Consider the following 27,436-nt stretch of genomic DNA (forward strand, 5'->3'; position numbering starts at 1 on the left):
CTGGTATGCTTTCAATATAAAATAATAACAAATTATAAGCTCATGCAAAATTGAAATTAAATTGTAGTTCAAAAATCAAGTAATTTTTACGAAAAAAAAGCTACGTCTTCACATTTAATATTATGTTGTAGCCTTTTCAATATACTCGCACCAGTTAAAAGGTGTTACTGGAAAAGCTTTAGTTCAGGTTCAGGCACTGAGGAAAGTCGAGCGTGCTGGTTTGCTGTCTTACGGACAGCACTTTTCTATTATCAGTTTTTTAGTCAGGTTTTACATGCATTAATAAATTAATGTGTCATGATCAGCAAACATAGCTTATTTTTTAGTAATAATGTTTCTAGAATATAATGCTATATGTGTAGAACATTTTATAGTCTCTTGTAATTCTTTTTAGAATGACCACATAAATTATTAGATTGAAATTTTGTGAATATGTACATATCATGTAAATGTGGATGAGACTTTAATAAACTAATAAACATGAAAACGTTATGAAATTGATCTGGGTTACAAAACAAAAGGTTCAATGCCGCAGGTGTTAAAATTTGTCTGTAACTGCAAATGAATTATTAATTACTCTTATCAACTTGACGGAGCTTAAATTAAAATATACTATCTGTAAAAGATTTTTAAAGTACAAAAATAAATATTGAAAAAACCACGAAGCTGTATGGAGATAGTTTTTGCTGCTGATTTTTGTTTTCATAGTTTACCTAATTTGTGTTAACTTGTATATATAAACAAAGCATTATATTTGTGCGCGTTATTTCCATGGAAATAACAGGTTCTTGAAACAAGAGCTATCACAGAAGACAACGTGCTCCACTATTTTGATACTGGTTTGTAATATAGGGTACTTTTGATGAAGCTGGAGCTATCACTGTTGTGTTTGACGATTCCATTGCGAATGATTATGTTAGACAACAATTTAGGATTGATTCAAGTATATTTAGTAATAAAAGAGATAGAAGGAAAATGTATCAAAACATTAAGTAAGAGTAAAAGGGACATAATTCATAGAGTAATGCACAATGTGTCATATCATGTACCTAATAATGTGTGAAAATTGTTTCTGGTTTGAATCAAATCCATTTAGTAATACATAAGATAGAGCGAAAGTGCACCACAACGTTAACCTATAATTCTAAGTTTAAAAAAAGTTATAATTCATAAAATACTGGTGTCAGAGTTATGGGCCTTGTGTCATATGCTGTTAAGTTTTGTTTGTTTGACATATAAGATGGAAATATCCTCCTTTCATGAATATCATATCTAACTTTATTATTCTCGCTGAATGAAAGTATTGTACGACTTTAATATTTTCAATATGAAAAGAGCTCATTTGATTCAGCATGTCGTAAATGAAATTATTAACAAGCGTTTAAAATCTCATGTTTGAGCGACTAACCTTTTCATAGTGACATTGTATCCAGTATGTACCTGTGCATTCAAGAGAACCATCTGACTAAATACATCCTGAGTGTGATGATGATTCAGACGGTAACAAGATACACTAGAAATGAAATATTTGAACTGATAATATCATTCACTAATTACAAATTACCAAGGGCATTTTTAAGTTTTCTGATCGCCATGATAACTAATAGCACAACGTTGAACATTTTGTAAGATCTAAGATGATGTTGGGACATGTGTTATTTTCTGCCTTTTGGCTATAACCTTTCATTTCTTACCATTTAAAAATACTTATGTTCTAAATGTAAGAGGGAATTTAAACGAAGTGGATGTTTACTTAATCAGCAAAAATCTCTCAGTACTGAATAAGGACAAGACATAGCTAATGATTCATATAACAATTCTTTGACAACATATTTTTCTTTCTTTTTTTTTTGTTTTTCTTTCTTTCTGTTTTCTCTTTTCTCACTAATTTATTTTTTTCTCTCCTGATGTCTTATCACAAAGTGTAATGGTCTTATAGTGTCAACATTTTATATGATGTGTTTTATGTTTTCTTTAGTCTATTTATGTTATGACTATTTCGTGCAGACATAAAAACAATATTATTCTTTTTTAAATGTAATCCAACGCTTTCCCGTACTTTTCTCACGTAAGTGGTGCGCGGTTTGCAAATGATATTTATTCTTTAATCTCTTGTACACATTTTTTCTTCTGATATTGCCAAGATTTTAAACAGTTTTCATTGTACTACATACTGTTTGTGCTACTAAGAATTTATTTGTTCGAAATACGTTATTTCAATTTATGTCTTTCACTTCACTGTCTATGTTACATATATAGGATGGATTTACATTACATGTATTATATTTGAGGACTATATGTTAGAGCGGCTATAGTCCTTTAAATAAAGTTATTATTATAATAATAATAATAATAATAATAATGATGATGATGATGATGATGATGATGATGAAAATATTAATAATAAATATGATGATGATGATGATGGTAATGACGATGAGAAATAATCCGCTAGAACCATATTGTTTCTTACAGAATGACGGTCATGGTAAAACATCAAGCCCTCTCTCTACTTCCCCCACTCCCAACAACAACCGACACCGTTACATTTTTCTTTCAATGTCAAGTACTGCAACAATTATTTAGCAAATAAAATATGCTGAATTAGCGACCTTCATATGTCTTTATGCCGTGTGCATTATATCGAGTTGTCGTAATAGCGGTGGCGAAGACGAGGCAATTTGACAACTCGACAGTAATATTATTTGTCGAGTTGTCGTGATTGCCTTCGCCCTACGACACACTAACTTGACATGGACAGAAACCAGGCACCATACTTAACGAAAAAATCGTGTTTTAGTGAACCTATGAATAGTTTGATGCAGGCGCTTATTACGTGCATGATTCATGATTTTGGGTAAATGAAATGAAAATGATATACCATTTTACTAACTTTCGTATAAACGGCTCTAGTTACGAAAACGGTCGCTTGGCCTGTTTAACCAGTTATAGGTCACTTTGTTAACAACTTTTAGCTTTATGTTCTTATATCTTGTCTAGAATATTTACAAAATTACAAAATAGATAAAAATGTATTTTAGTTAAAAACACACGCGCATGTTTTCAATCCATTTTTCGTTTTCAGAATCTTAGTCACATTCAGTTAAATTCAAACTTCACAAGACTATCTAGCCAAGCTTAAACGCATACAGAATGAAACAAAATCATATATATGAAATAAATTCCCTCTAGGTAAGGAAGTACTACCTCTTAATTTCTCATAATCATCTCGCGGCACTCGAAATAGCCGTTTTATTGCTCTACATCTATCCTGTAGCCAGTCAGTGAATCGGTTATTATGACTGGAAAGCGACTTTTGTGGATTAACAGTCACTCTTTATTTGTTAAATACTATGTTTTACACATTTGTGCGCCTGCTTTCTATAAAATTCATCCAGGAAAGTAGATATTCAAGGGTTTTATGACAAGCTTTGAACTAGTACATGTAGTCTATCATATACTTACCAAAATAATGGTTTATTATTGATATGTGGTGAGTTAAATACCGGTGTTGCAAATATTTAAGATTTTATTTTGGGAATGGATTTACTTCCGGAAAGAGATGTTATTAATTTTACCTCTAATACTTAAGGTGATTTTTATACCGGTAATATGAAATTTTGATAGATAGCAATTTACACGTACTAAATGGTGGCGATGCTTGCAAAAATGGCTGCACTTCAGTATCTTCTAAAGGTTGTGTAGAAGCAGATTTTTTTGTTCAGCATGAACATCTTGAAAAAAAAATTTAATCAGACTTCATCAGAACTTCTAACAAATGTTAATATTATAATGAGTTTATCTCCAACGTCTATTCCAGACCATTCTGTGTTGAAACGGACTGCAGAATAGGCGAGTGGAACAGATGGAAGTTCTCCACAGCAAATAAATGTATTTATGCAAGCTCCCTGGTAAACTCACTTTATGATGGTATTAAACAAAACTAAATCCTAAGTTTGATTGAAATCTGTCATTTAATATCTATATGATGAATATGGTTAAACACAATAAACATACAGCTAAACAAAGATCTGTCTAGTATTTTAAAAGAAGAAAACTATCGATCGGTAAATATTTCAAATGGATTAGCAATTATAAGGAAGGTTGGTAAACCATCTATATAATCTATGGAATAGGTTTTGCAAAGCTGATAGGCTTTGGCTCCGTTAAAAATCAATATTTTGATAGGGTTAAATCTGCAGAAAGAAATTCCTTCAGTCCTTAATGATAATCAACAAGGAGCTTGGAAGACTGTAGGTTAAGTTGGTATTTCCCAGTCAAAGCATAAATCTATTCCCATGGAAGTAGTTATAATGACGTTTTATGAAAGGAGATTAACACTGTGTTGCACAAACGGAAAGAAGATTATATCAGTCTTTAAATAAGTCGATAGATTCTGCAAAATGATGACGGCAATGTTGCACCTCAAAATGGTAGCAACGCATTTTGGTAGTCACTACCAAAGTTCGGCCGAGTATTGGTAGTCACTACCAAAATGCGTTACACTCAACGGAATTTGATAGTTTACAAAAATCTAGTACCAAAATGATGATTGGAGTACACATCCACGCAAAACGGTATTCATAATAATCTCATGATTTACAAAAAGAATATTTTCTGACGAATGGACAATATTATTTCAAAGAGAGTCATGATGGCACTTAGTCGCACATCCGACCTTGACCTTTGGACATTGAAATATAACGGCCCTAGATTCTGTCAAGCAGGACCATTGGAACACACTTGAGAGAGGTCAGTGGAACTCTAACTTCGACATACATCGAGAGATACTGAAGGAACTTGGCACAACTGTCCACCACAATCATTTGATGCGTCGTTCGCATGACCCTGGGACAGGGTTCACAAACGCCCTTAAGTAAGTATAGGCTTTTTGAAATTCTTTTACGTTGTGTTTCAAAGATGTATGTGGTGGACACTCGAAACCCCTCACCTTTAAAGAGAAAATATATTTTTTGCCGGAAATATTTATCTAAGACCCCTAAAACACGCACAGAATTCACCGTTTATGTTTATGTGGGATGTTTTAAAAAATAGCTAGGTGGATGACCCACGTGCCATCCTCACAGTTATAGTTCGTTTAATAGAATTCAACATTTTCCTGCTTTAAAAAATCTCGGTAGCCTATCCCTCCGACAACACTAGCACATTAAACCAACAAAACAATACAATGTTAACGTTATTGCATAGGAAGCGTCGTTTGAGGCCCCTCTCACACGCTCAGGAATCTACATTTTGTTTTTATACGAAAACTATATACCGGGAGGGAAACTCCGACCCCCCCCCCCCCCCCCCCCCCCCCCCACCCCCCACCCCCAACAAACCTGCTGCCCTACCATTTTTAAAGGAGACATTCCCTCCTTTTGTCTCTTTCGTTTGTGCGTAACTTAACACATCATATGTACCCTTGCAACGTATTTTGTCGCTAACAACTGTAATATTATGCGGAACGATGACTACCGGTTTTTATATGTCTCTATACTCGCCGTAAAGCAAAACATACACTGCACAACAGGAATTTTTCTATCTGACTGGGTCAAAATTATTATTAGTCTCCTCCAAACTCTATGTTATTAGATCCGAGAGATCCACTCTCTTATAGTCTTGTACAATGTATAAGATCTATTGTTCTATCTTAAATGACCGTCTGTCAGAATTGACAAAGAATAGTAATATCATTTTGGACGAACAAATTGGCTTCCAAAAATCAGTAGTACCAGAGACCATGTTTTAACATAAAGTAATATTATTAACACAAGAAAGTCTACGTTTCGTACTTTTGTAGACTTTTCGGAAATCATAGGGAAAAAAACAATGTGATTTAGGTATCTATGGTAACATATGCAGGCAAATATCTGTATCTTGGTATTGTGCTAACAGAATATCTTGATTATAATATCACTGCAAGAATGGCGGTACAGAGTGCAGGACGTGCCTTTGGGCTCCTCGTTGCTAAATGCAAAAGTTATGGTGTTCTGCCTCACGATATTAACACTAAATTGTATAATTCATATGTAATTCCTGTTATTTAATATGGTACAGCTATTTGGGACATAAGATCTTTTTTCTGTATTTCTGCTGTTCATCACAGAGCAATAAGAAAATATTTGATTGCTATTTGCCAAAGGAAGCAACATATATCAGGGGCGTAGTGTGGTCAATTTAGATGTTACTCAAAGGGAAAGTGTGGGGGAGAGGAATCCCCTCCTTCGGCGGGGTCCGGGGAGCCTACCTTGTGGAAATTTTAGAGCAAACAAATAGAAAGGGTGGCTTCTGATGACTTTTCTAACCAAAACTATGCTTCTTCAGTTTTGAACAAAATATTCACAAACGGCTCGGAATGTAAAGAAACTAATTTAAGAAATGTCTATATAAGTTGATGAACGTAACAAATCGGGGTCGGGGAGAGGGATGGGGGCTGGCATTTTGGAAGTACTTGGACTAGGCTGTCTATTTATACAGGAAGAAATTTGTTATTCATAATTTAAGCAACATGAGCTCTATTTCCAAACTTATTAAATTTTGTTGAATACAAAATTTGCATTCACTATACATTTTATATGGAAAGACAAAAGCGTCAAGTTTCGAATAAACAATATTGCAGACGTCCTTTTCCGTGAGATTGCACGCGTAATCTGACGTCCTTCACCAAAAACATGAACAAAATGGCCCCGTTCCAAAAATTCTTTCAAAAATGGACGCCAAAACTTTCAAAAAGAACATTTAATTATAGCTTTAACTAATTTTTTTCTGACGTCAAAGATCACAGTTGAATCGACACGACTGTATAAATTATCACTGGAGTTAAAATATCATGGTGAGTTTTATACTGCAAATGTTCAGTGAGTTTGTTGTCATCGCAACATTTTTAAATGACTGCCGCACCATCACAAGTTAGCGTCGTCGTCGTCGAGGTCAATGACATCATAAAATTATTTGAGCCGTGTAGGACCACATTTGTAACAGATCGCATTTGTAACAGATTTCGTACGTATGCGATCGCATTCGTGACAGGTAAAATGTGTTACGAATGTGTTTATCTAACATGGGGGTTGACATGAGAAGCACATATGTATCATGTTGAGTTTTATACTGCAAATGTTCAATGAGTTGGTTGTCATCGCAACATCAATAAATGACTGCCATAAGCATATCACAAGTTAGCGTCGTCGTCATCGAGGTCAATGACATCATAAAATTATTTGAGCCGCATCAATAGAAAATGGGCCTTCGGGAAACTTCGAGGCTTTGCAACCAGTGTGGGCCCAGTTCAGCCTGCGCATCCGCGCAGTCTGATCATGGCCCACACCGTTCGCTGTTATTTCAAAGAAGGCTTATTCTACCTGAATATGAAATTTTCTGACCCTGATTCAGATGCATAAATGCACAGGTCAGCCTAAATATAGACTTTTCGGAAATTCACGAAAATGTCCGAATGCCAATTTTTCCGTGACGTGGCTCAATTTTTATAATCATGTCTGCATCCACAGCCACTACCACTTTAATATGATTACAACTTCAGCTACTTCTACTGTTACTTCGACTTGCTGAAATGTAGATCCACATGCCCAGGTCACTGGTTCGAACCCGGTGGCGACATACATTTGTAGCTGTCTTTCGTCATCCAGAGCTGTTTCAAGTTGGTTGACAAACAGGAAGTTGCTATGTCATGGGACAATTATATACAACTTGTCATGGACGGAGTCGTTAGCCTTAAGTCTAGGAGGGCCCGACCTTGTGCTGCGAACTAATGTCTATGGGATTTTAAGAAAATACACATTATTTTCTAATTACCCTCACCCTACTGAGTCCGTCTGTGAGGTAAATATAATAGGCCTTCTTTTATTATAATCCCGCCGGGAAATAGTGGAGGCTGTTCGTTCGTGCAGTTAAAGTGCATGTCCTTGGTATAACTTGCCCATTCAAAGTCAGATTTTCAAATTATTTGGTACAAATGATCAGCATGGATAGAAGGTGTGTTGAGATCATGATCCTTGTTGCTACATGTATATATCCAAGATCAAGTTTACAGCTTTGAACTTAGATTTGTTTTGTTATTTTGTTGTAATATATATGTTTGTGCCCGGATCATAACCCGCTTTAGTCAGATTTCCAAATACTTTGGTACAAATAACCACCATTTATCGAAAATCTGTAGTGATCATATTACACCTATTACTGCAAAAGTCTCAAATTTTGGGACCCTGTAGAATGGTTTTGATGAATATTATCTTTGTTTGTTGGATTGAGAGCGCCTGTTTTCAACAGTATTTAGGTAATACAGTTTCGGGCAGTTAATCTTACCATTGATCCTAGAACGGACCAGACCAAGATGATGATGATGATGATTATTATGATGATGCTGATAATGCTAATAAAAATGTCAGTAATATTAAAATCAGTACAACAGTATCTTTATATTAGAAACCGACAACGTCCCGGCTTGAAACAGCACTGAGTGGCGAAAATAGAAACAGATACGAGTAGTTTTCACCCGGTCTCGAACGTGTGTCCATCGACACTCTAGTCGATGGTTAGTTCTTCCCATTAATTTTGATTGAAATTATACCCTGGCTCATATACGAGTTTACACTCATATGTTCGTTTACAGGTCTGGTAAAACGCACCTATACACGTAAGGTATTAACTGGGTGGATGAGAGACACAATATCTCTAGAAATTCCGGCTCTGACTAGGAATTCAACCCGCTCCGCCGGTTTCGTAATCTGCAAAACTATCCACTGCACCAGCTTCACCGATGGAGTTACTCGTGCCGTTCCTATAGAGATACAAAATAAGAGTGTTTCCATACGAATGCAGACACCAAGCCTGGCAAGAAAACTCTCATAGTAAATATAATCCAATAAAGTTCACGTCAGGGTTTTAAGTTGGACATATTTCATTTGTCGTCAGTTTAAGTTTTTTATGTTTAAAGTAATGCAAATTGACAAAGATAAACAAAACGAAAACGAAAAACCTATCTTGCAGCGAACCCGCGGACACCGACGACATCAGGATCAGAACAATATCCATTAGCAGTCCTCGAATAGTCAAGCTAGTCACTATTTTAAGTATACGTAGATGTATATATACCCAGTGTTCAGCTTTAACAAGACTTTCTATGCTAGCTGAGACTGCCTTGATCTTGATTTTCGAGTGCACTTTATTTGTTGTTGAAGCGATACAAGTTTAATTGCCAGATAACCAACCAGTACCAATATATTAACCTAACCGGGAAATCCCTCTATCAACAAGATGGTCGTCATGGCCCACTATCGCTCACATGAGTAATGCTACACTATACATGTTATTAAATCTGCGATTTTGCCATTTTAGGGGTCATAATTCTTAAGACAAATAGCGTGATATGGCTACTATTCGAGGAAAAAAGATATATAATTCCTACGATATATAATTTCTAGGCAAGCTTGGTCATAAACAAATCATAAATGTGATCTCTGTCATGTTCACAATGCTAAAATCAGCAATTTTGTCATTTAAGGGACCATAACTCCAGCAAAAATGTTGCTATATAGCTGGTTTTCGTAAGGAACCGAGATGTTATAGATATATAACTTCTCTACAAGTTGGTCAAAATGAAATAATAAATATGGCCTCTATTGTGTTCAAGGAAGTGAGATTCTATATAAGTTTAATGAAAATCAAATAATAAATGTAGTCTCCACTGTGTTCACAAGCAGCATTTTTTACCAAATCAGGGGCCGTAACTCGAAGTCAAATAAATGGTGCAATACGGTTGTCTTTGAAAGGAACCGGGATCTTATAGATATACCAGTTGTATGCATATTGAGTTAAAATAACAAAACATGTGGTCTTAATCGGGTTCACAAGGCTAAAATCAGTAATTATTGCCATTCCAGGGGTCATAACTCCTAGACGAATAAGGTGATATGGCTGGTTTTCGAAAGGAACCGAGATATAGATCTATATTAAGTTCTGTGCAAGTTTTGTAGGAGCTATATATCTTTTTTCCTCGAAGAGTATCCATATCACGCTATTTGTCTTAAGAATTATGACCCCTAAAATGGCAAGATCGCAGATTTAATAACATGTATAGTGTAGTATTACTCATGTGAGCAATAGTGGGCCATGACGACCCTCTTGTTGATAGAGGGATTTTCCGGTTAGGTTAATATATTGGTACTGGTTGGTTATCTGGCAATTAAACTTGGCAAGAATACCGAACGGTTATCATGACTGGTCTGTTCATAGTACTTCATGTACATGTCACTTATATATTTCCCATATAGGTTTTGGTTTGTAAGATTTCATTCTTATTAAATGCATGAATATATGTATATGAATATGTATGATTAAAGGGGAAGATACACCACATGCAATCCCTGTTCAACTTTCGCTGCTTGTATCGCTTCAGCAACAAATAAAGTGCACTCGAAAATCAAGATCAAGGCAGTCTCAGCTAGCATAGAAAGTCTTGTTAAAGCTGAACACTGGATATATATACATCTACGTATACTTAAATATAGTGACTATAGCTTGACTATTCGAGGACTGCTAATGGCTATTGTTCTGATCCTGATGTCGTCGGTGTCCGCGGGTTCGCTGCAAGATAGGTTTTACGTTTTCGTTTTGTTTATCTTTGTCAATTCGCATTACTTTAAACATAAAAAACTTAAACTGACGACAAATGAAATATGTCCAACTTAAAATCCTGACGTGAACTTTATTGGATTATATTCACTATGAGAGTTTTCTTACCAGGCCTGGTGTCTACATTCGCATGGAAACACTCTTATTTTGTATCTCTATAGGAACGGTACGAGTAACTCCATCGGCGAAGCTGGTGCAGTGGATAGTTTTGCAGATTACGAAACCGGCGGAGCGGGTTGAATTCCTAGTCAGAGCCGGAATTTCCAGAGATATTGTGTCTCTCATCCACCCAGTTAATACCAAGTACGTGTATAAGTGCATTTTACCAGACCTGTAAACGATCATATGAGTGTAAACTCGTATATGAGCCAGGGTATAATTTCAATTGAAATTAATGGGAAGAACTAACCATCGACTAGAGTGTCGAGGGACACACGTTCGAGACAGGGTGAAAACTACTCGTATCTGTTGCTATTTTTGCCACTCAGTGCTGTTTCAAGCTGGGACGTTGTCGGTTACTAATATAAAGATACTGCTGTACTCATTTTAATATTACTGACATTTTTATCAGCATTATCATCATCATCATAATAATAATCATCATCATCATCTTGGACTGGTCCGTTCTAGGATCAATGGTAAGATTAACTGCCCGAAACTAAATACTGTTGAAAACAGGCGCTCTGAATCCAACAAACAAAGATAATATTCATCAAAACCATTCTACAGGGTCCCAAAATTTGTGACGTTTGCAGTAATAGGTGTAATATGATCACTACAGATTGTCAATAAATGGTGGTTATTTGTACCAAGGTATTTATGAAATCTGACTAAAGCGGGTTATGATCCGGGCACAAACATATATACATGTATTACAACAAAATAACAAAACAAATCTGAGTTCAAAGCTGTAAACTTCATCTTGGATATATACATGCAGCAACAAGGATCATGATCTCAACACACCTATCCATGCTGATCATTTGTACCAAACAATTTGAAAATCTGACTGAATGGTCAAGTTATACCAAGGACATGAACTTATTTATATCACTGCACGAACGCACAGCCTCCTCTATTATAAAAGAAGGCCTATTACATGTATCTCACAGACGGACTCAGTGGGGTGAGGTTAATTAGAAAATAAGGTGTATTTTCTTAAAATCCCATAGACATTAGTTCGCAGCACATGTTGTATATAATTTGTACCGTGACATAGCAGCTTCCTGTTTGTCAACCAACTTGAAACAGCTCTGGATGACGAAAGACAGCTACAAATGTATGTCGCCACCTTGTTCGAACCAGTGACCTGGGCATGTGGGTCTACATTTCAGCAAGTCGAGGTAACAGTAGAAGTAGCTGAAGTGGTACTCATATTAAAGTGGTAGTGGCTGTGGATGCAGAAATGATTATAAAAATGAGCCACGTCACGGAAAAATTGGCATTCGGACATTTTCGTGAATTTCCGAAAAGTCTATATTTAGGCTGACCTGTGCATTTATGCATCTGAATCAGGGTCAGAAAATTTCATATTCAGGTAGAGTAAGCCTTCTTTGAAATAACAGCGAACGGTGTGGGCCATGATCAGACTGCGCGGATGCGCAGGCTGATCTGGGCCCACACTGGTTGCAAAGCCTCGAAGATTCCCGAAGGCCCATTTTCTCATGATGCGGCTCAAATAATTTTATGATGTCATTGACCTCGACGACGACGACGCTAACTTGTGATATGCTTATGGCAGTCATTTAATGATGTTGCGATGACAACCAACTCATTGAACATTTTGCAGTATAAAACTCAACATGATACATATGTGCTTCTCATGTCAACCCCCATGTTGGACAAACACATTCGTAGCACATTTGACCTGTTACGAATGCGATCGCATACGTACGAAATCTGTTACAAATGCGATCTGTTACAAATGTGGTCCTTAGCTTACTTTGTACCTTCGTACAAGTGAGCTTAAACATGTTACAAATGTGTTTCAGATGTAAAAATGCACTTTTTTGTTCATTTTTCCGATTGAAAATGACATGTGACGAATGTGATCAGATGTCACATCAAAAATCGGCATCGATCACATTCGTCACTAAAATTGTTACATATGTGCTTGATTTCTGTTACGTATGCGATCTCATTTGTAACACGTGTTACATATGCGATCGCATTTGTAACACCTGTTAAAAATGCGATCTGTTACGTATGTGGTCCTACAGAGCCGCATCGTGAGAAAATAGGCCTTCGGGAATCTTCGAGGCTTTGCAACCAGTGTGGGCCCAGATCAGCCTGCGCATCCGCGCAGTCTGATCATGGCCCACACCGTTTGCTGTTATTTCAAAGAAGGCTTATTCTACCTGAATATGAAATTTTCTGACCCTGATTCAGATGCATAAATGCACAGGTCAGCCTAAATATAGACTTTCCGGAAATTGACGAAAATGTCCGAATGCCGTGACGTGGCTCAATTTTTATAATCATTTCTGCATCCACTGCCACTACCTCTTTAATATGATTACAACTTCAGCTACTTCTACTGTTGCCTCGACTTGCTGAAATGTAGACCCACATGCCCAGGTCACTGGTTCGAACCCGGTGGCGACATACATTTGTAGCTGTCTTTCTTCATCCAGAGCTGTTTCAAGTTGGTTGACAAACAGGAAGTTGCTATGTCAAGGGACAAATTATATACAACTTGTCATGGACGGAGTCGTTAGCCTTAAGTCTAGGAGGGCCCGACCTTGTGCTGCGAACTAATGTCTATGGGATTTTAAGAAAATACACCTTATTTTCTAATTACCCTCTCCCCACTGAGTCCGTCTGTGAGGTACATATAATAGGTCTTCTTTTATTATAATCCCGCCGGGAAATAGAGGAGGCTGTGCGTTCGTGCAGTTATATATAAGTTCATGTCCTTGGTATAACTTGCCCATTCAAAGTCAGATTTTCAAATTATTTGGTACAAATGATCAGCATGGATAGAAGGTGTGTTGAGATCATGATCCTTGTTGCTACATGTATATATCCAAGATCAAGTTCACAACTTTGAACTTAGATTTGTTTTGTTATTTTGTTGTAATATCCTGTAAACCTAGAAATGTTTTCGCGCTTTTTAAATTAGCGCCTTTCGCGGATAGTATATTTCCGTGAAATTAAATAGCCGCGAAAAACTCTGATCTAACAAAAACGCGAAATATTCTAGCTTCAGCTTAAATAGATCACTATTCCAGTGCCATAACTGTATAAAACGAGTGCACAAGTCCACATTAACTCAATTTATTGACAAGTTATTTCTGTAGATGTAACAACCTTTTCAATATCGATCCATCAGGCAAACAGGGGATAAAAACAGAAACATCTGTCGAACGACATATGTAATTTGTAGTCGGCAGTCAATGCGATATATTATTTGTAAGTAAAATGTGTCTATTTCTGCTAAGTAAAATGTGTCTATTTCTGCTCGGAGTGGTTTAATCGCCTAACAAATGATACTGCTTTATAGCCTTTAAATGGCAAACAAATGACAGTGTAACAACAGCAATTTACTGACTGTAAATAATCGGGTGTGTGAAAAAGTCCGTATCTAAAAAGAATTTCGCTCTATCTGTTCTGGGGGCTTTATCTCACGCTGTACCTCTGGTCAGATCGCTCTGTGTCATGATTTTTGGCTACGTTTCCTATTTGTAAAGCGCCTTTGAACGTGTTTATCATGAAAAGGGCGCTATATAAATCTGGTATAATAATAACCGTTGATATGGATGAAAATGCTTGGGGGTACATTTATAATTAAAGGGTACAAAACCTGAACGTTTTTGAGAATACTATCAATGCAACTATGCCGTGACACTTACCCTAGTATACTAAATATGTTCACTTGCGACTTCATTTTCGCGGGATTCGCGATGGATATGGTTTCGCGAATATTTGTATCCGCGAAAATGTCCACGTTTAGAAAAACGCGAAACATAGTATCCGCGAACATTTCTAGGTTTACAGTATATGTTTGTGCCCGGATCATAACCCGCTTTAGACAGATTTCCAAATACTTTGGTACAAATAACCACCATTTATTGAAAATCTGTAGTGATCATATTACACCTATTACTGCAAACGTCTCAAATTTTGGACCCTGTAGAATGATTTTGATGAATATTATCTTTGTTTGTTGGATTCAGAGCGCCTGTTTTCAACAGTATTTAGGTAATACAGTTTCGGGCAGTTAATCTTACCATTGATCCTAGAATGGACCAGTCCAAGATGATGATGATTATTATTATGATGATGATGATAATGATGATAAAAATGTCAGTAATATTAAAATCAGTACAACAGTATCTTTATATTAGTAACCGACAACGTCCCAGCTTGAAACAGCACTGAGTGGCGAAAATAGCAACAGATACGAGTAGTTTTCACCCGGTCTCGAACGTGTGTCCCTCGACACTCTAGTCGATGGTAAGTTCTTCCCATTAATTTCAATTGAAATTATACCCTGGCTCATATACGAGTTTACACTCATATGTTCGTTTACGGGTCTGGTTAAACGCACCGATACACGTAAGGTATTAACTGGGTGGATGAGAGACACAATATCTCTAGAAATTCCGGCCCTGACTAGGAATTCAACCCGCTCCGCCGGTTTCGTAATATGCAAAACTATCCACTGCACCAGCCTCACCGATGGAGTTACTCGTGCCGCTCCTATAGAGATACAAAATAAGAGTGTTTCCATACGAATGCAGACACCAAGCCTGGCAAGAAAACATGTATTCATGCCTTTAATAAAAATGAAATCTTACAAACCAAAACCTATATAGGAAATTTATAAGTGACATTCACATGAAGTACTATGAACATAACCGTTCGGTATTCTTGCCAAGTTTAATTGCCAGATAACCAACCAGTACTTTGCCACTTCGTACAAGTGAGCTAAAACATGTTACAAATGTGTTTCAGATGTAAAAATGCACTTTTTTGTTCATTTTTCCGATTGAAAATGACATGTGACAAATGTGATCAGACGTCACATCAAAAATCGGCATCGATCACATTCGTCACAAAAATTGTTACATATGTGCTTGATTTCTGTTACGTATGCGATCTCATTTGTAACACGTGTTACATACGTGGTACAACGGAGTATATGCAAATCACCTTGCAGTAAATACTCTAAACTGCCTAGGAACTGATCAGACTGCTGAGGACAAACTTTGACTTATGCAAAATTTCAAAACCGACAAAATGATGAAGCTATTCAATAGACTCTTATTAATTTTCATTCATCAAGTACATTTACGGTAAATTCTCTTTTAAATATTGCAGTTATAGGAAAATGTTGTAAGCATTATATTGATTTCTAGACCAAGTTAATTACTAAAAATTACTGTTTGCCATCTGTTTTATGTTTTGTAATATCACAATCGTCCTTGCCATGAACATGTCGTTTCAAAACTTCCAACTTCCGTGAAATGTATCTCTACATTCCTGGAAACAGTCAAGTAAATAATGATACAAAGACAAAAGTCTTGTGACAGATGCTAAATTCACGAAACGCTGATAAAGTAAATGTGTAGACGACATTAGTAATAAAATATTTGCTGGTTATAAGAATTTATTATATAAGTATATCCTAGGTTTAAAGAAATCGAGGTATTACCGTATTTGAAAAGGTATTGAGGTGTAGGATGTATAATTATTTCGTGCGTTAAATAATTTTGATTGATGTATTTTTTTGGCAATAAATTTGGGGAAATGGGTGTCAGGGCATCAGAAGAAGGTGGCTGGTGTTGAAACTTTGTTTCTTTATACTACCCCCTTCCACGACGGAGTTAAGTACAATAAGCCTCTTCAATTTTGTCAGGCGTGATGTTCATCGCTGAAAAAAATTCTTGTATTTTATGTTGATACTAATTTCTTAATTCTCGATTGCGAAACAAGTTCTTACAACTTCAATTAATCTATCTCGAGACTCATTCCAGATGAAATCAACCTCGAGTTTAGATAGTTTAGCTGTTTTGTAAAATGAAAAACGCAATAAGTAGTTAAAAACAAACTCAAAACTCATCACCACTAGCGGTATTTCGTAGAAAAATAGAATTTTGTGATTTTACAAGTTATTCTATTTTTCTGAGACCCTGGATGCCCAGGACAAAGCTAAGTTATAATCATTTGTGCTATGGTCCAGTATACCTGAGTACACCTCTCTCAAATGATTATATCTTTACTTTGAATCTACAGTTTTTATGTTGTTTTTTTTTTTTTCATTCATATGGCATTTTGTTCCCAATAAATTTCTCTATAATATGCTAAAAACCGCATTCAAAAATAAACACCGGTTACGGAGCTACACACGGAGTAACATTATTATTGAACGCCCCTCATGTGTTTTTTTTTTTTTTCTCCCGTTGATTCTCTTTGATTACGGGATAGATAATTTATTTTTGTTTGAGCGTAGCGAATTATGAAATAATGCTTGGGAATTTAAAGTTGTTACAGAAACAGCTGTTTATCCTTCCAAATCTCACTAGTGATGAACAGTTGCCATTAAGACGATTGTTCGTATGGTCAATAGCACCTATAGTATATAGGCAACTGAAATCATATATATATTTAGAAATTTAAATGTATTTAGATTTAAATAAGTATTTACAATAACAAGTGCAGGTGGAGCAAGAGAAAAACAAAATTAAGAAATGTTGATAGAAATTTTGATAAAAGAGCAACAGCAGTCTGCCGTCACAAAAATTATAACAATGTCAAGGACCAAGCAACGGCCCACACCATTAATGTTTTAAACTCTATTGAGCTCCGCTCTCCGCTGTAGAATATGGATGTTTATCAAACATGGATTAAGCAAATCAAAGTTGTGCTGTCCACACTTTTTAAGAATTTGGTGTCTCTTTGTATTGGAAGAATTGTTCAGTATGTATGTTTTCCCCCGTGCTTTTGTCGGTGCTGGAAAAACTCGGTGTAAGATAACTCACGTGCTGAAATTTATGAATGAAAGCTTAAATTCATATGCTTCCATAATAAAATAGTGCTTAACAGAAAAGCGTTCGTTTTAACTTATTTTTCTATTAATTGAATAATAAGACAAACAAGAAAAAGATTCTATCGGTGCGAATGGAAATATATAGCTCTCGGGTTACAGTTTGTCAGACTGTCAATTACTAATTTTAATTTGTTTTACTCCTTTCTCTTTTAATGCATGTATCATTGTGTATGCTTATCCCCATCTTATTTGAAAAGCGGGGGAGTAACAATGTCAGAAATATAGGTTATATAGCAGTAATTCGGTCAAAAATGTGCTTCCGTGGTGTATCGAAATAAGTCCCTAATAAATAGATCCTAATTTTTCCATTTTTCGCACATTTGCGCGTAAACCCCGGGGGCCCAATTTGGCATTATTTCACTGGTGGAATAAATTCTACATAAAATAAGACACTTTTCATGCTTATATTCGCATGTTTTCGAGTTGTTTACATGAAAACGAATGTAGGGTGTTTATTCTACGGACCGCTTTCTGAAATGCGGCAATATGAGGGTACCTAACTTCAGTTGACATGCACTGCATACTATTCAACACCCCTTTTCCTTTTCGTTTTCTTGATATCTTGTAGAAAATAGGTCTACGACGGAGTGAAAATCTAGAAACTGTATCAAAATTGATCTGAAGTAGCTGAATATTATATGAAACAAAGAACAATTTCTTTTATTGGTATATAGTCTATATATCTATGTAACAGGGTTACTTCCCTTACCTTACCTATCAAGGAAAATATATCTGCTAACTAGATGCGGTGAATAATTTTGTCCAGTACATACTAGTATACTAGTATTTTCACAATTAGCTGTCAGATGCGCTTAAAATTAAGTGTTACCCGCGATGCCAATGCATAATATTCTTTCTCACTATCAATAAAGCTTACGAGAAAACATATTTCCCAACACTTGATTTATTTTGTAAAGGACATAAGTGTTGTTTTTGTTGTTGTTGTTGTTGTTGTTGTTGTTGTTGTTGTAATGACTGATGCTGAAGTTGCTGTTGTTTCGTTTGTTTAGTGAAGATCACTGCGTTATTGTTAAACATGACGTGTAATTACAAGCGATGCCATTCACAGAACCATAACATGAACTGAAAAACATTTTCATATTTTCATATTTTATTTGATTTAAAAATACCGGTGTCTGTTTTAGTTTAACATTACATAAATTTAACGATATTACTAAACTTGTAAAAGGCAAAGGCAATTCAACAATATTCCTTATACGTGTTGGTGGACAGGAGGTATCAATATACCCGTAAAAAGGGGGCTTAACCGACATCAAGAAAGTAGGGTCTCCGCTCTTAGAAGTTAAGTTTTCTTGATCAGACTGCACGGATATGCAGGCTGATTATGATCTACACTGGTCGCGAAGTCAGAATCCATAGTGTCTAGCATGATAAGACTTAAAACGTACAAGAATAAGTCAAGATTATACATCGTTTCCTCCCGACACCTTTCAATTAGAGAATTTTGGCGATTTTTATAAATTTACAAATAAAACAATTTAAGAAGAGCTAATAAATTGAGACAAAAACACACAATATTTATAATTTATGCAGTGACAGAGATACCAGGAAGTGTTGAAACAACACGAATATCTAATAACCAGTCAAAATTTTATAAAGCCGTTGTCCTTAGTACGTTCTGTATGCATGTGTCCTGTAGGAATATGTTTCCAGAGTCCCTGTGGCTGACAGGATGATGACGATTCCTACCCAGACAACACCAACGACTATACTGACTATCATGAGAGTTCGAGCCGTATTGGATGCAGCCTGGGCGCCGGGCATGTCCCCTTGTCCGACAAGGGAGTTAGCCTGTAAATATAACGTATGCATGTATTTTGAGGTAAAAATATCGTTTACATGTATCATTTTAAATGAGAACAATGAGACTAAACTATCTGAGTACATATAAAGTCAGTTATCACTACAAAATAACGTGTAGCGTGGCAGGCCAATCAAAGAACGGTAGGCCAATCATAGAACGGCAGGACAATCATAGAACGGCAGGCCAATCATATAACGGCAGGCCAATCAAGCGATATTAGCTACTAGTATACTGTAGTATGGTAGGCTAGTCAAGCGATATTATATAAATATCATATGGCAGCGTAAGTGACATTGATATTGTCAACCCGAGGGCAGAATGTCACCCGAGGCGAAAGCCGAGTGGTGACATTCCGTTTCGAGGGCTGACAATATCAATGTCACACACGCTGCCATATGATATTTATTTTATTATACCGAACACAATTTTGTATATAAAATGTTTAAAAATACTTTTAATTCTGTCACGGGGCACTTGTTTTATGCGGGTTTTTGTACATATGAGACGGGCGCTGTAAATACATATAATGATATATTTAGACAATGTATGTTTATTGTTCATACAATAACAATAATGGCAGATGACATAACAAAAGGTTCATTTGTCAATCGGTGTTCAATAAATGTCATCAAATGTACTTTAAAACAACATATCAGTTACATTCAAAAGCCTAAGTTATTTAGAACACATATTTATGTAACTAACAATATATATTAGGACATCAGAACATACCTGTAAATATATATAATAATTTTAGACAATGTATGTTTATTGTTCATACAATAACAATAATGGCAGATGACATATAGTGCATTTTATTTGACCTGGCGGGGCGTTGTTTCGCGACGGTCCACTACATTTTTGTGCAGGGTATGTAGTACATGTAACCAATGCAGCGTTGAATTTTAGTCGTTGGTTTACCAAAGATTACGGAATGAAACAATTATATTGCTCTACCTATTTTGCTCGTTTTTTGAGATTAACATTATTTGCATATGTCAGAAATTAACTCCGCACCGCCAGGTCAAATAAAACGGACTTTTCAAAGGGTTCATGGGAAGGGCCAAGGGAGATAATTAGTATAACTCTGGATTAGTGCAAGTGATACGACCTACGATAGTAATGTTACGGCTTACGAAATGAATATTGACTACTACTGACTGCTAACTACGTGACAAAAAATAGATTCTTTTACAATACGTTCCTGAAAGTATAAAATAGGTAAATAATGGTATTTGAGACATGTTTCATGTAGATTATATTATTTGCGTCCTATGACAATTCATTTAACAGTTTCATCTTTAGCGCGGTAATCGCCTGTGTACACATTGAATAGTGACGTCACTACAATATATGTGCACAAGGGAGGCAATCATATGGCTAAAAACTTGAAGCAGTTAATTGCCCTTTCATGGCATTCAAAATATCAGCGCGATCACATGACCTGGCTGTCAATTTCGCTTAATCACGTGTCAAAAAGGTTGAAAATGTTTTTGATAGTCAAAATATCTCTTTCTCGGGAAATGGGATTTTATCTCTGTAGACAAAAGAGTGGCGTAATAATAGCTACTATAGTATACTGTAGTGGTAGGCTAGTCAAGCGACAATAGATACCATGTTGTATGGTAAGCCAGTCAAGAGACGAGACAATACTACCTTGTATGGCAGGCCAGTCAAGGGACAATAGATACCCTGCTGAATGGCAGGCCAGTCAAGGGACAATAGCTACCCTGCTGTATGGCAGGCCCGTCGAGGGACAATAAATGCCCTGCTGTATGGCAGGCCCGTCGAGGGACAATAGATGCCCTGCTGTATGGCAGGCCCGTCGAGGGACAATAGATGCCCTGCTGTATGGCAGGCCAGTCGAGGGACAATAGCTGCCCTGCTGTATGGCAGGCCAGTCAAGGGACAATAGCTGCCCTGCTGTATGGCAGACCCGTCAAGGGACAATATCTACCCTGTAGTATGACAGGACGACCAAGCGACAATAAATAATGTGTAGTAAGCAGTCAAATTAGGCCCATACTTAAACTTAGAAAACAAACCTTTAACTTTTATTATAATGTCTTAGAACATCGTCAATAAGGATGTATTTTGCATTGTTTTATTACTAATTGACATGAGTGAATAAGTATGTCAGGCCAACCATGCAACAGTCACATTCGTATAGTATTGCAGGCCAGGCAAGCGACAAAAGTTGTCGTGTAGCATGGCAGGCTAAACCTAGCCAAGCAACAATAGCTGTCGTGTAGCATGGCAGGCTAAACCTAGCCCTAAGCCAAGTGACAACAGCTGCCGTGTAGCATGGTAGGCTAAACCTAGCCAAGCGACAACAGCTGTCGTGTAGCGTGACAGGTTAAACCTAGCCAAGCGACAACAGCTGTCGTGTAGCACGACAGGCTAAACCTAGCCAAGCGACAACAGCTGTCGTGTAGCATGGCAGGCTAAACCTACCGAAGCAACAACAGCTGTCGTGTAGCATGACAGGCTAAAGCCTTCCAATAGACAACAGCTGTCCTACAGCAAGAAAGGCTAATCAAGCAATTAGTATTGGAGGTCAGTCATTGCTAATTGTGTACGTGTAAGTCCGTGTTAATCTAAACAGATGTAAATAGATGCAAGACGAACAGAAAGCTGCTACCAAATCACTTAGGAGAAGAAGAAGAAGAATATTTTATGACTTAAACTGTACACAGTTTCTCGTCATACATATATACATATTACAATAAACATAGTTTAACAATAAGGTCATAGTTACTGTAAAATAAATCAATAGGAAGTGAAGTATATACAAGACTATAAACATTTAGAATCTTTCTTTGTGAAACAAGAATAATGAGTTTACAGTTCAGCAAAGTTTTGCCTGACAGATTAAACGTGAAGTTTTTATTTAATTTTCGACCCATAAATGTGATGTTTTGACAGTATGACCACTATTGGTTTTGTACAGAAGTTTTTTCACCCTCATGGCATGGACACAATTATGTCGAGCGAATTAAAGTACAGTTACACCTGGAGTGTAGGACAATAAAATATTTTCCGTATGGAACTAAGTACAGTGAAATAAAATGTTATGAACTAATATAACTGAACAAAGACCAGTGAAGTTTGAATTATTTACTTACATTGCATTTAGTAAGATGATTCCAGTCAATTTTATTTCATGAGAAAGTGCAACAGATCCTTATATGACAAACACTCTCAAAGACAGTATGTTACGACTTAGATCATAGAACAAAGCCCAGTAAATGTCTTAATATATAGAAATGAATTAAAATATTTACCCATATGGCTGAATTTATGGCATAGAGTCCGATGAAGTAAAGTATATTTTTTAGCCGTATGGATAGATAGATAGATTCTTTATTTCCTCCAATAGTGGAGAGCATAACGTATATACATGAGCAACATGTGTCTAATAATATATATACATGAAAACAATTATTAACACAATTATTTCAAGTAAAAAAGCATAAGCATCCATGGGCTAAAAAAAATGAAAATCGAAAATAAACGCAATTAAAGGTTTAACGCCATGAATACAAGTCCAGTGAAATAAAGTAAAATGATTTACCCTCAGAGCATATTTTAGGGCAAACAGTCCAGTTGGCCAGAAACAAAAACAGGCAACTATAGACGGTATGAGATAGTCAGGCGGCCGCGGTACAATTGGACCAGTCTGGGTGACTACCTGAAATATAAAAATAAAAATTAATCTTAATTCCTTTTATTATTTGACAATGTGTGCATTACTGTAAGTTTTTGTACATTTTTTAGTAGTCTGTTGTGTTTACTATATATAGGTCAACGTTTACGATACAGATGCTGTCAAGGAAACAGTACTTAGTCAACAGCTGATCTACTTGATAATAGTACGATAGACATACATTGCGCTGATGCAAGTTGTCTGCAGGCAGCCACTTGCATACACTATAGAAACACCACATGTGTGTTTTAACAAATAAAATCGAATAGGACGGTTGTCAATAGTCAAAAAGCTGTTATTTGATTTTCTAACCTACAAAAAGTTAACGCTTGTAGGATCTCTGTCAAACTCTGGACTGATGTCATAAATTCGTCTGTGGTCAACACGGCGATCGCACGCAATTCCACTTAAAGTAAAGCTGTTTACACAAACAGGAAGTGTCTACTCAATGTTACTTATGGAGTAATCCAAAATAAAGCTCCATATTCTTAAAATGAAATATGGTTTATTGAGCAATATAGGATGTGACAATTATATTTTTTATTTAGTTTTATTGGTGATTGTTGTTAATGTCATGGGAATATCTTTAAAGGTTGCTTGGTGTTTTTGTTGTTTGTTTGTTGTTGTTGTTGTTATTATTTTTTTTTTGTTGTTGTTGTTGTTTTGTTGTTCTTTTTTCTTTTGTTGTTGTTGTTGTTTGTTGTTGTTGTTGTTGTTTTTTCTCAAATAGATTATTTGCTTGTATGTTATTTGAAATCTCAATATGGTTTTTATTTTTGGTAAAAAAGCATGATATTGTACTTCGCTATATGGCTTTCATATCACTGAAATACTCTAAAGAACTGAAAATGATGTATCAAGATTTAATTGTTGTCATTGAATGAATCAGTTTGATATGGACACGTTTGGAATACTTACAACTGTCTGGGGAGGTTGGCCATATCCCTGTGGTTGATACCCTTCTGCCGGTTGTCCTTGGTAGCCGGCAGGTTGCCCTTGGTAAGCCACTGCCGGGGGCTGATTATAGGCCGGCGGAGGACCTTGCTGATCATATCCTGTAAAATAATTGGCAATACCAATTCTTAATCTTCCATTAAGTATCCTTTACTTTTATTGTTGAAAAACGGCGTTAAACCCAAAACAAACAAAACACTTTTCTTTAGATTTCCTGTCAAATATATGTAAAAATAATGTTTATTATGTTATGCTCTGGACGGACAGATTTGACATTGTTGTTTCCTTGACGTTTGGTCTGAGGACGTGCACAATGTCCCATTGCCACATATTGCCATATACACATATGTTTACATGCAGACGTGAACATCGTCACATTGCCACATACACATATGCATTTACGTTGTCTTGTAGAAATAAATTATTATTTTTGGTGACAAATGTGACCTAATTTTCATGTTGTAAGAGATGACTTGTCCGCTGATATACATCAGTTGACTTCCCTTTACGGTTTAATTTGTAATTTTACAAACCTTAGCGGCAAAAATTACGAGAAGTCCGTTCATATATTTGTCACGCCCTCGAACCAGTTTGCTAGCTGTAATCGTCCAGACAACATCGATAGAAACATTCCTTTCACTCTTTCCTTAATGACTTATGTATATTTTTCTGCTCTTTTTCAAGTTTGTTTTTCACATCCAGACTGATATATAAATTTACGTAGTACTAGGCATGCCATCGCGTACATATCTTAATATTTTTTGTGTTGATCAACTTTGCCACATACCTCTAACAAATATAGTGGGTCTGGTATATTTAACTTGACCCCCTCTACTAACTGGAAGTGCTTGTAAACCAGCCCCTTATTTCGTCTGTTGCTCCGTAGTTATGTGCTACCATAGGTCCGTTTGCTATAGAACACCCTTCAGCTTAGATGATATCTTTACACTATCGCGTTCTGACGCCATTCTTCCCTGGCATTCAAGTCCGAATTGAACCTCTTCGAACCTTTGTTAGAGGTGACCTTAACCAGAAATGGTCGATCATTCACAAATGAGCCGTGCCATGGGAAAACCAACATAGTGGGTTTGCGACCAGCATGGATCCAGACCAGCCTGCGCATCCGCGCAGTCTGGTCAGGATCCATGCTGTTCGCTTTCAAAGCCTATTGGAATTAGAGAAACTGTTAGCGAACAGCATGGATCCTGACCAGACTGCGCGGATGCGCAGGCTGGTCTGGATCCATGCTGGTCGCAAACCCACTATGTTGGTTTTCTCATGGCACGGCTCAAATGTCTTCGCAATGGCTGTTGTTGTATTTTTTAATTTAGCAGGGTTTAGGTTAAATATAATGGCGAGACCGGAAAAAACAACAACCTTTGCTGCATATCTCTAACAAAATAGGTTTGGTTATATTTAAACCATCTGACATATTTGTTAACTCTTCCTGCTCTGCTCCTGGTCCGCCCGCTTAGCTCAGTAGGGAGAGCGTTGGTCTATGGATCGCGGGGTTGCGAGTTCGATCCCCGGGCGGGGCGTATGCTCTCCGTGACGATTTGATAAAAGGCGTTGTGTCTGAAATAATTCGTTCTCCACCTCTGATAATTCATGTGGTGAAGTTGGCAGTTACTTGCGAAGAACAGGTCTATACTGGTACAGAATCCAGAAACACTGGTTAGGTTATTTGCCCGCCGTTACATGACTGAAATACTGTTGAAAAACGGCGTTAAACCCAAAACAAACAAACAAACAAATCTTCCTGCTTCTTTTATAACATATCAATAGTGCAGTCATTGCTTGGATATTCTGTTATAACTTTACGCCGACATTTTTGTCGCCATCCATCTCTGTTTAAATATTCGTTAATAGTTACGAAATGGAAATTATTACTTTGCTGATTCTGTCATAAACCATAACACGTAAAAGCGGTAATTACGTGATGTCTTTCTATCTAGTTCCTAGTCATAAGCGCACATGCATGATACTGCTTCCTCTCTGTTACCAAGCAAACTCCTTTCTGTTTATAAAAATGCCGAAATCATAGTCAATACCTTGAATGATTATTTACTTATGTTCCGTACACGGAATAGAAGGACAATTTTGATTTGTAACCTTGGCTATTGACCCACAGACCTGACTCATGTACTCTGCACTAATCACTACCTTTGTGCCAAGTTTAAAGACAATACTTTAAATAGTTATTGAGCTAAGTTGCAGACATGAAATACTAGTATGACGAACAGATAGTCGAACAGACGGATAAACGAACATGCCATCATATAATACGTCCCTTTTGGCCAAAACAAACCAATACTTAATGATGTACTACTTAGTCCTAAACCGTAGATAATGATTTACTTTTTTGTAAATTTTGAATGAATCCACAATAGTAATCAGATTACTTTGGTATAACGCAAATTTTTAAAGGAACTTTAGGTGGCCTTATTTGCGGGATTCTATTTTATTTATCAAATAATAAAGGCAAAAATATCAAGTTTTATTACACGACTTCTTAATATTAAAATCTCCGGCCCTTAGTATGCTGTAAGACCGTTCTACACATTTTACTGGGATAATAGGTCAAAATGTCAAAAAAAAGACTAAATGATAATTTCTGATGTCGAATTCTTAAATGTTCCGCGCAGAAAAAAAAAACGAAGTTTAAAAAAAAAAAACTAAAAAAAAAAAAAACAATTTTGTTATTTTTATCGTTAATGTTTTATAAAGATATTTTACCTTTATTTTCCATCGTGGTCTTTCGAACGTCCAAATCTAAATGAAATAAGAAATAACACCCTTAAAAACTTCCTTGTCAATCGATATCGGAAAATGTACTTAAAAGGCAGAGGATGTTTCAGTGACAACAAATTTTATGTTTTTCTAGGCTTATTTACTAACATATTGTATAGTGAAAGATATAAGAGATGCTTCAATTCCAGGACAGTCTTCTTTTCTTTAGTGTGCCAGGTGTAAAGTACACATACACGTGACTCTTATCCCAATGTTGTAATTTTTATTTGGAATAGCGGGGTCCTGAGAAATCCTCCTGCCATGTTACCGTTAGACCAGTGTTCGCTCTAAGACAAACTAAATTCAATATGAATATACTAGGCCATTTTTTACAGTTTGCTCACTTGTAGAAAAGAATATGCGTACTTAAACATTTTCATTTACCAGGTTAAAACTACATATGACAAACGTCTTAAAACGATTTTAGTTAACTATTTTTCAATTAAATTCAAACTGTGTA

The 27,436-nt window shown here is 36.3% G+C and overlaps 1 protein-coding gene across 1 annotated transcript; it reads right to left on the reverse strand.

The window, feature by feature from the left end:
• Window positions 1-19,234: 19,234 nt before the first annotated feature.
• LOC123556323 (proline-rich transmembrane protein 2-like) lies at window positions 19,235-27,078 on the reverse strand. The gene is made up of 4 exons (XM_045346945.2): window positions 26,923-27,078; window positions 24,151-24,287; window positions 23,101-23,217; window positions 19,235-19,513 (listed from the first exon to the last, which is right to left on the reverse strand). Exons 1-4 carry the CDS (start codon window positions 26,933-26,935, stop codon window positions 19,331-19,333), a joined length of 450 nt encoding a protein of 149 aa, XP_045202880.1. The 5' UTR covers window positions 26,936-27,078; the 3' UTR covers window positions 19,235-19,330.
• Window positions 27,079-27,436: the final 358 nt, after the last annotated feature.

This window comes from Mercenaria mercenaria, chromosome 5 (assembly GCF_021730395.1).
Source record: "Mercenaria mercenaria strain notata chromosome 5, MADL_Memer_1, whole genome shotgun sequence".
Lineage (NCBI taxonomy): Eukaryota > Metazoa > Mollusca > Bivalvia > Venerida > Veneridae > Mercenaria > Mercenaria mercenaria.

Coding starts and splice junctions, on each gene's coding strand:
- LOC123556323 (XM_045346945.2), bottom strand. Junction 23,218..24,150: donor GCCAACCTCCCCAGACAGTT/GTAAGTATTCCA, acceptor TTTATATTTCAG/GTAGTCACCCAGACTGGTCC. Junction 19,514..23,100: donor CCCTAAAATATGCTCTGAGG/GTAAATCATTTT, acceptor TTATATTTACAG/GCTAACTCCCTTGTCGGACA.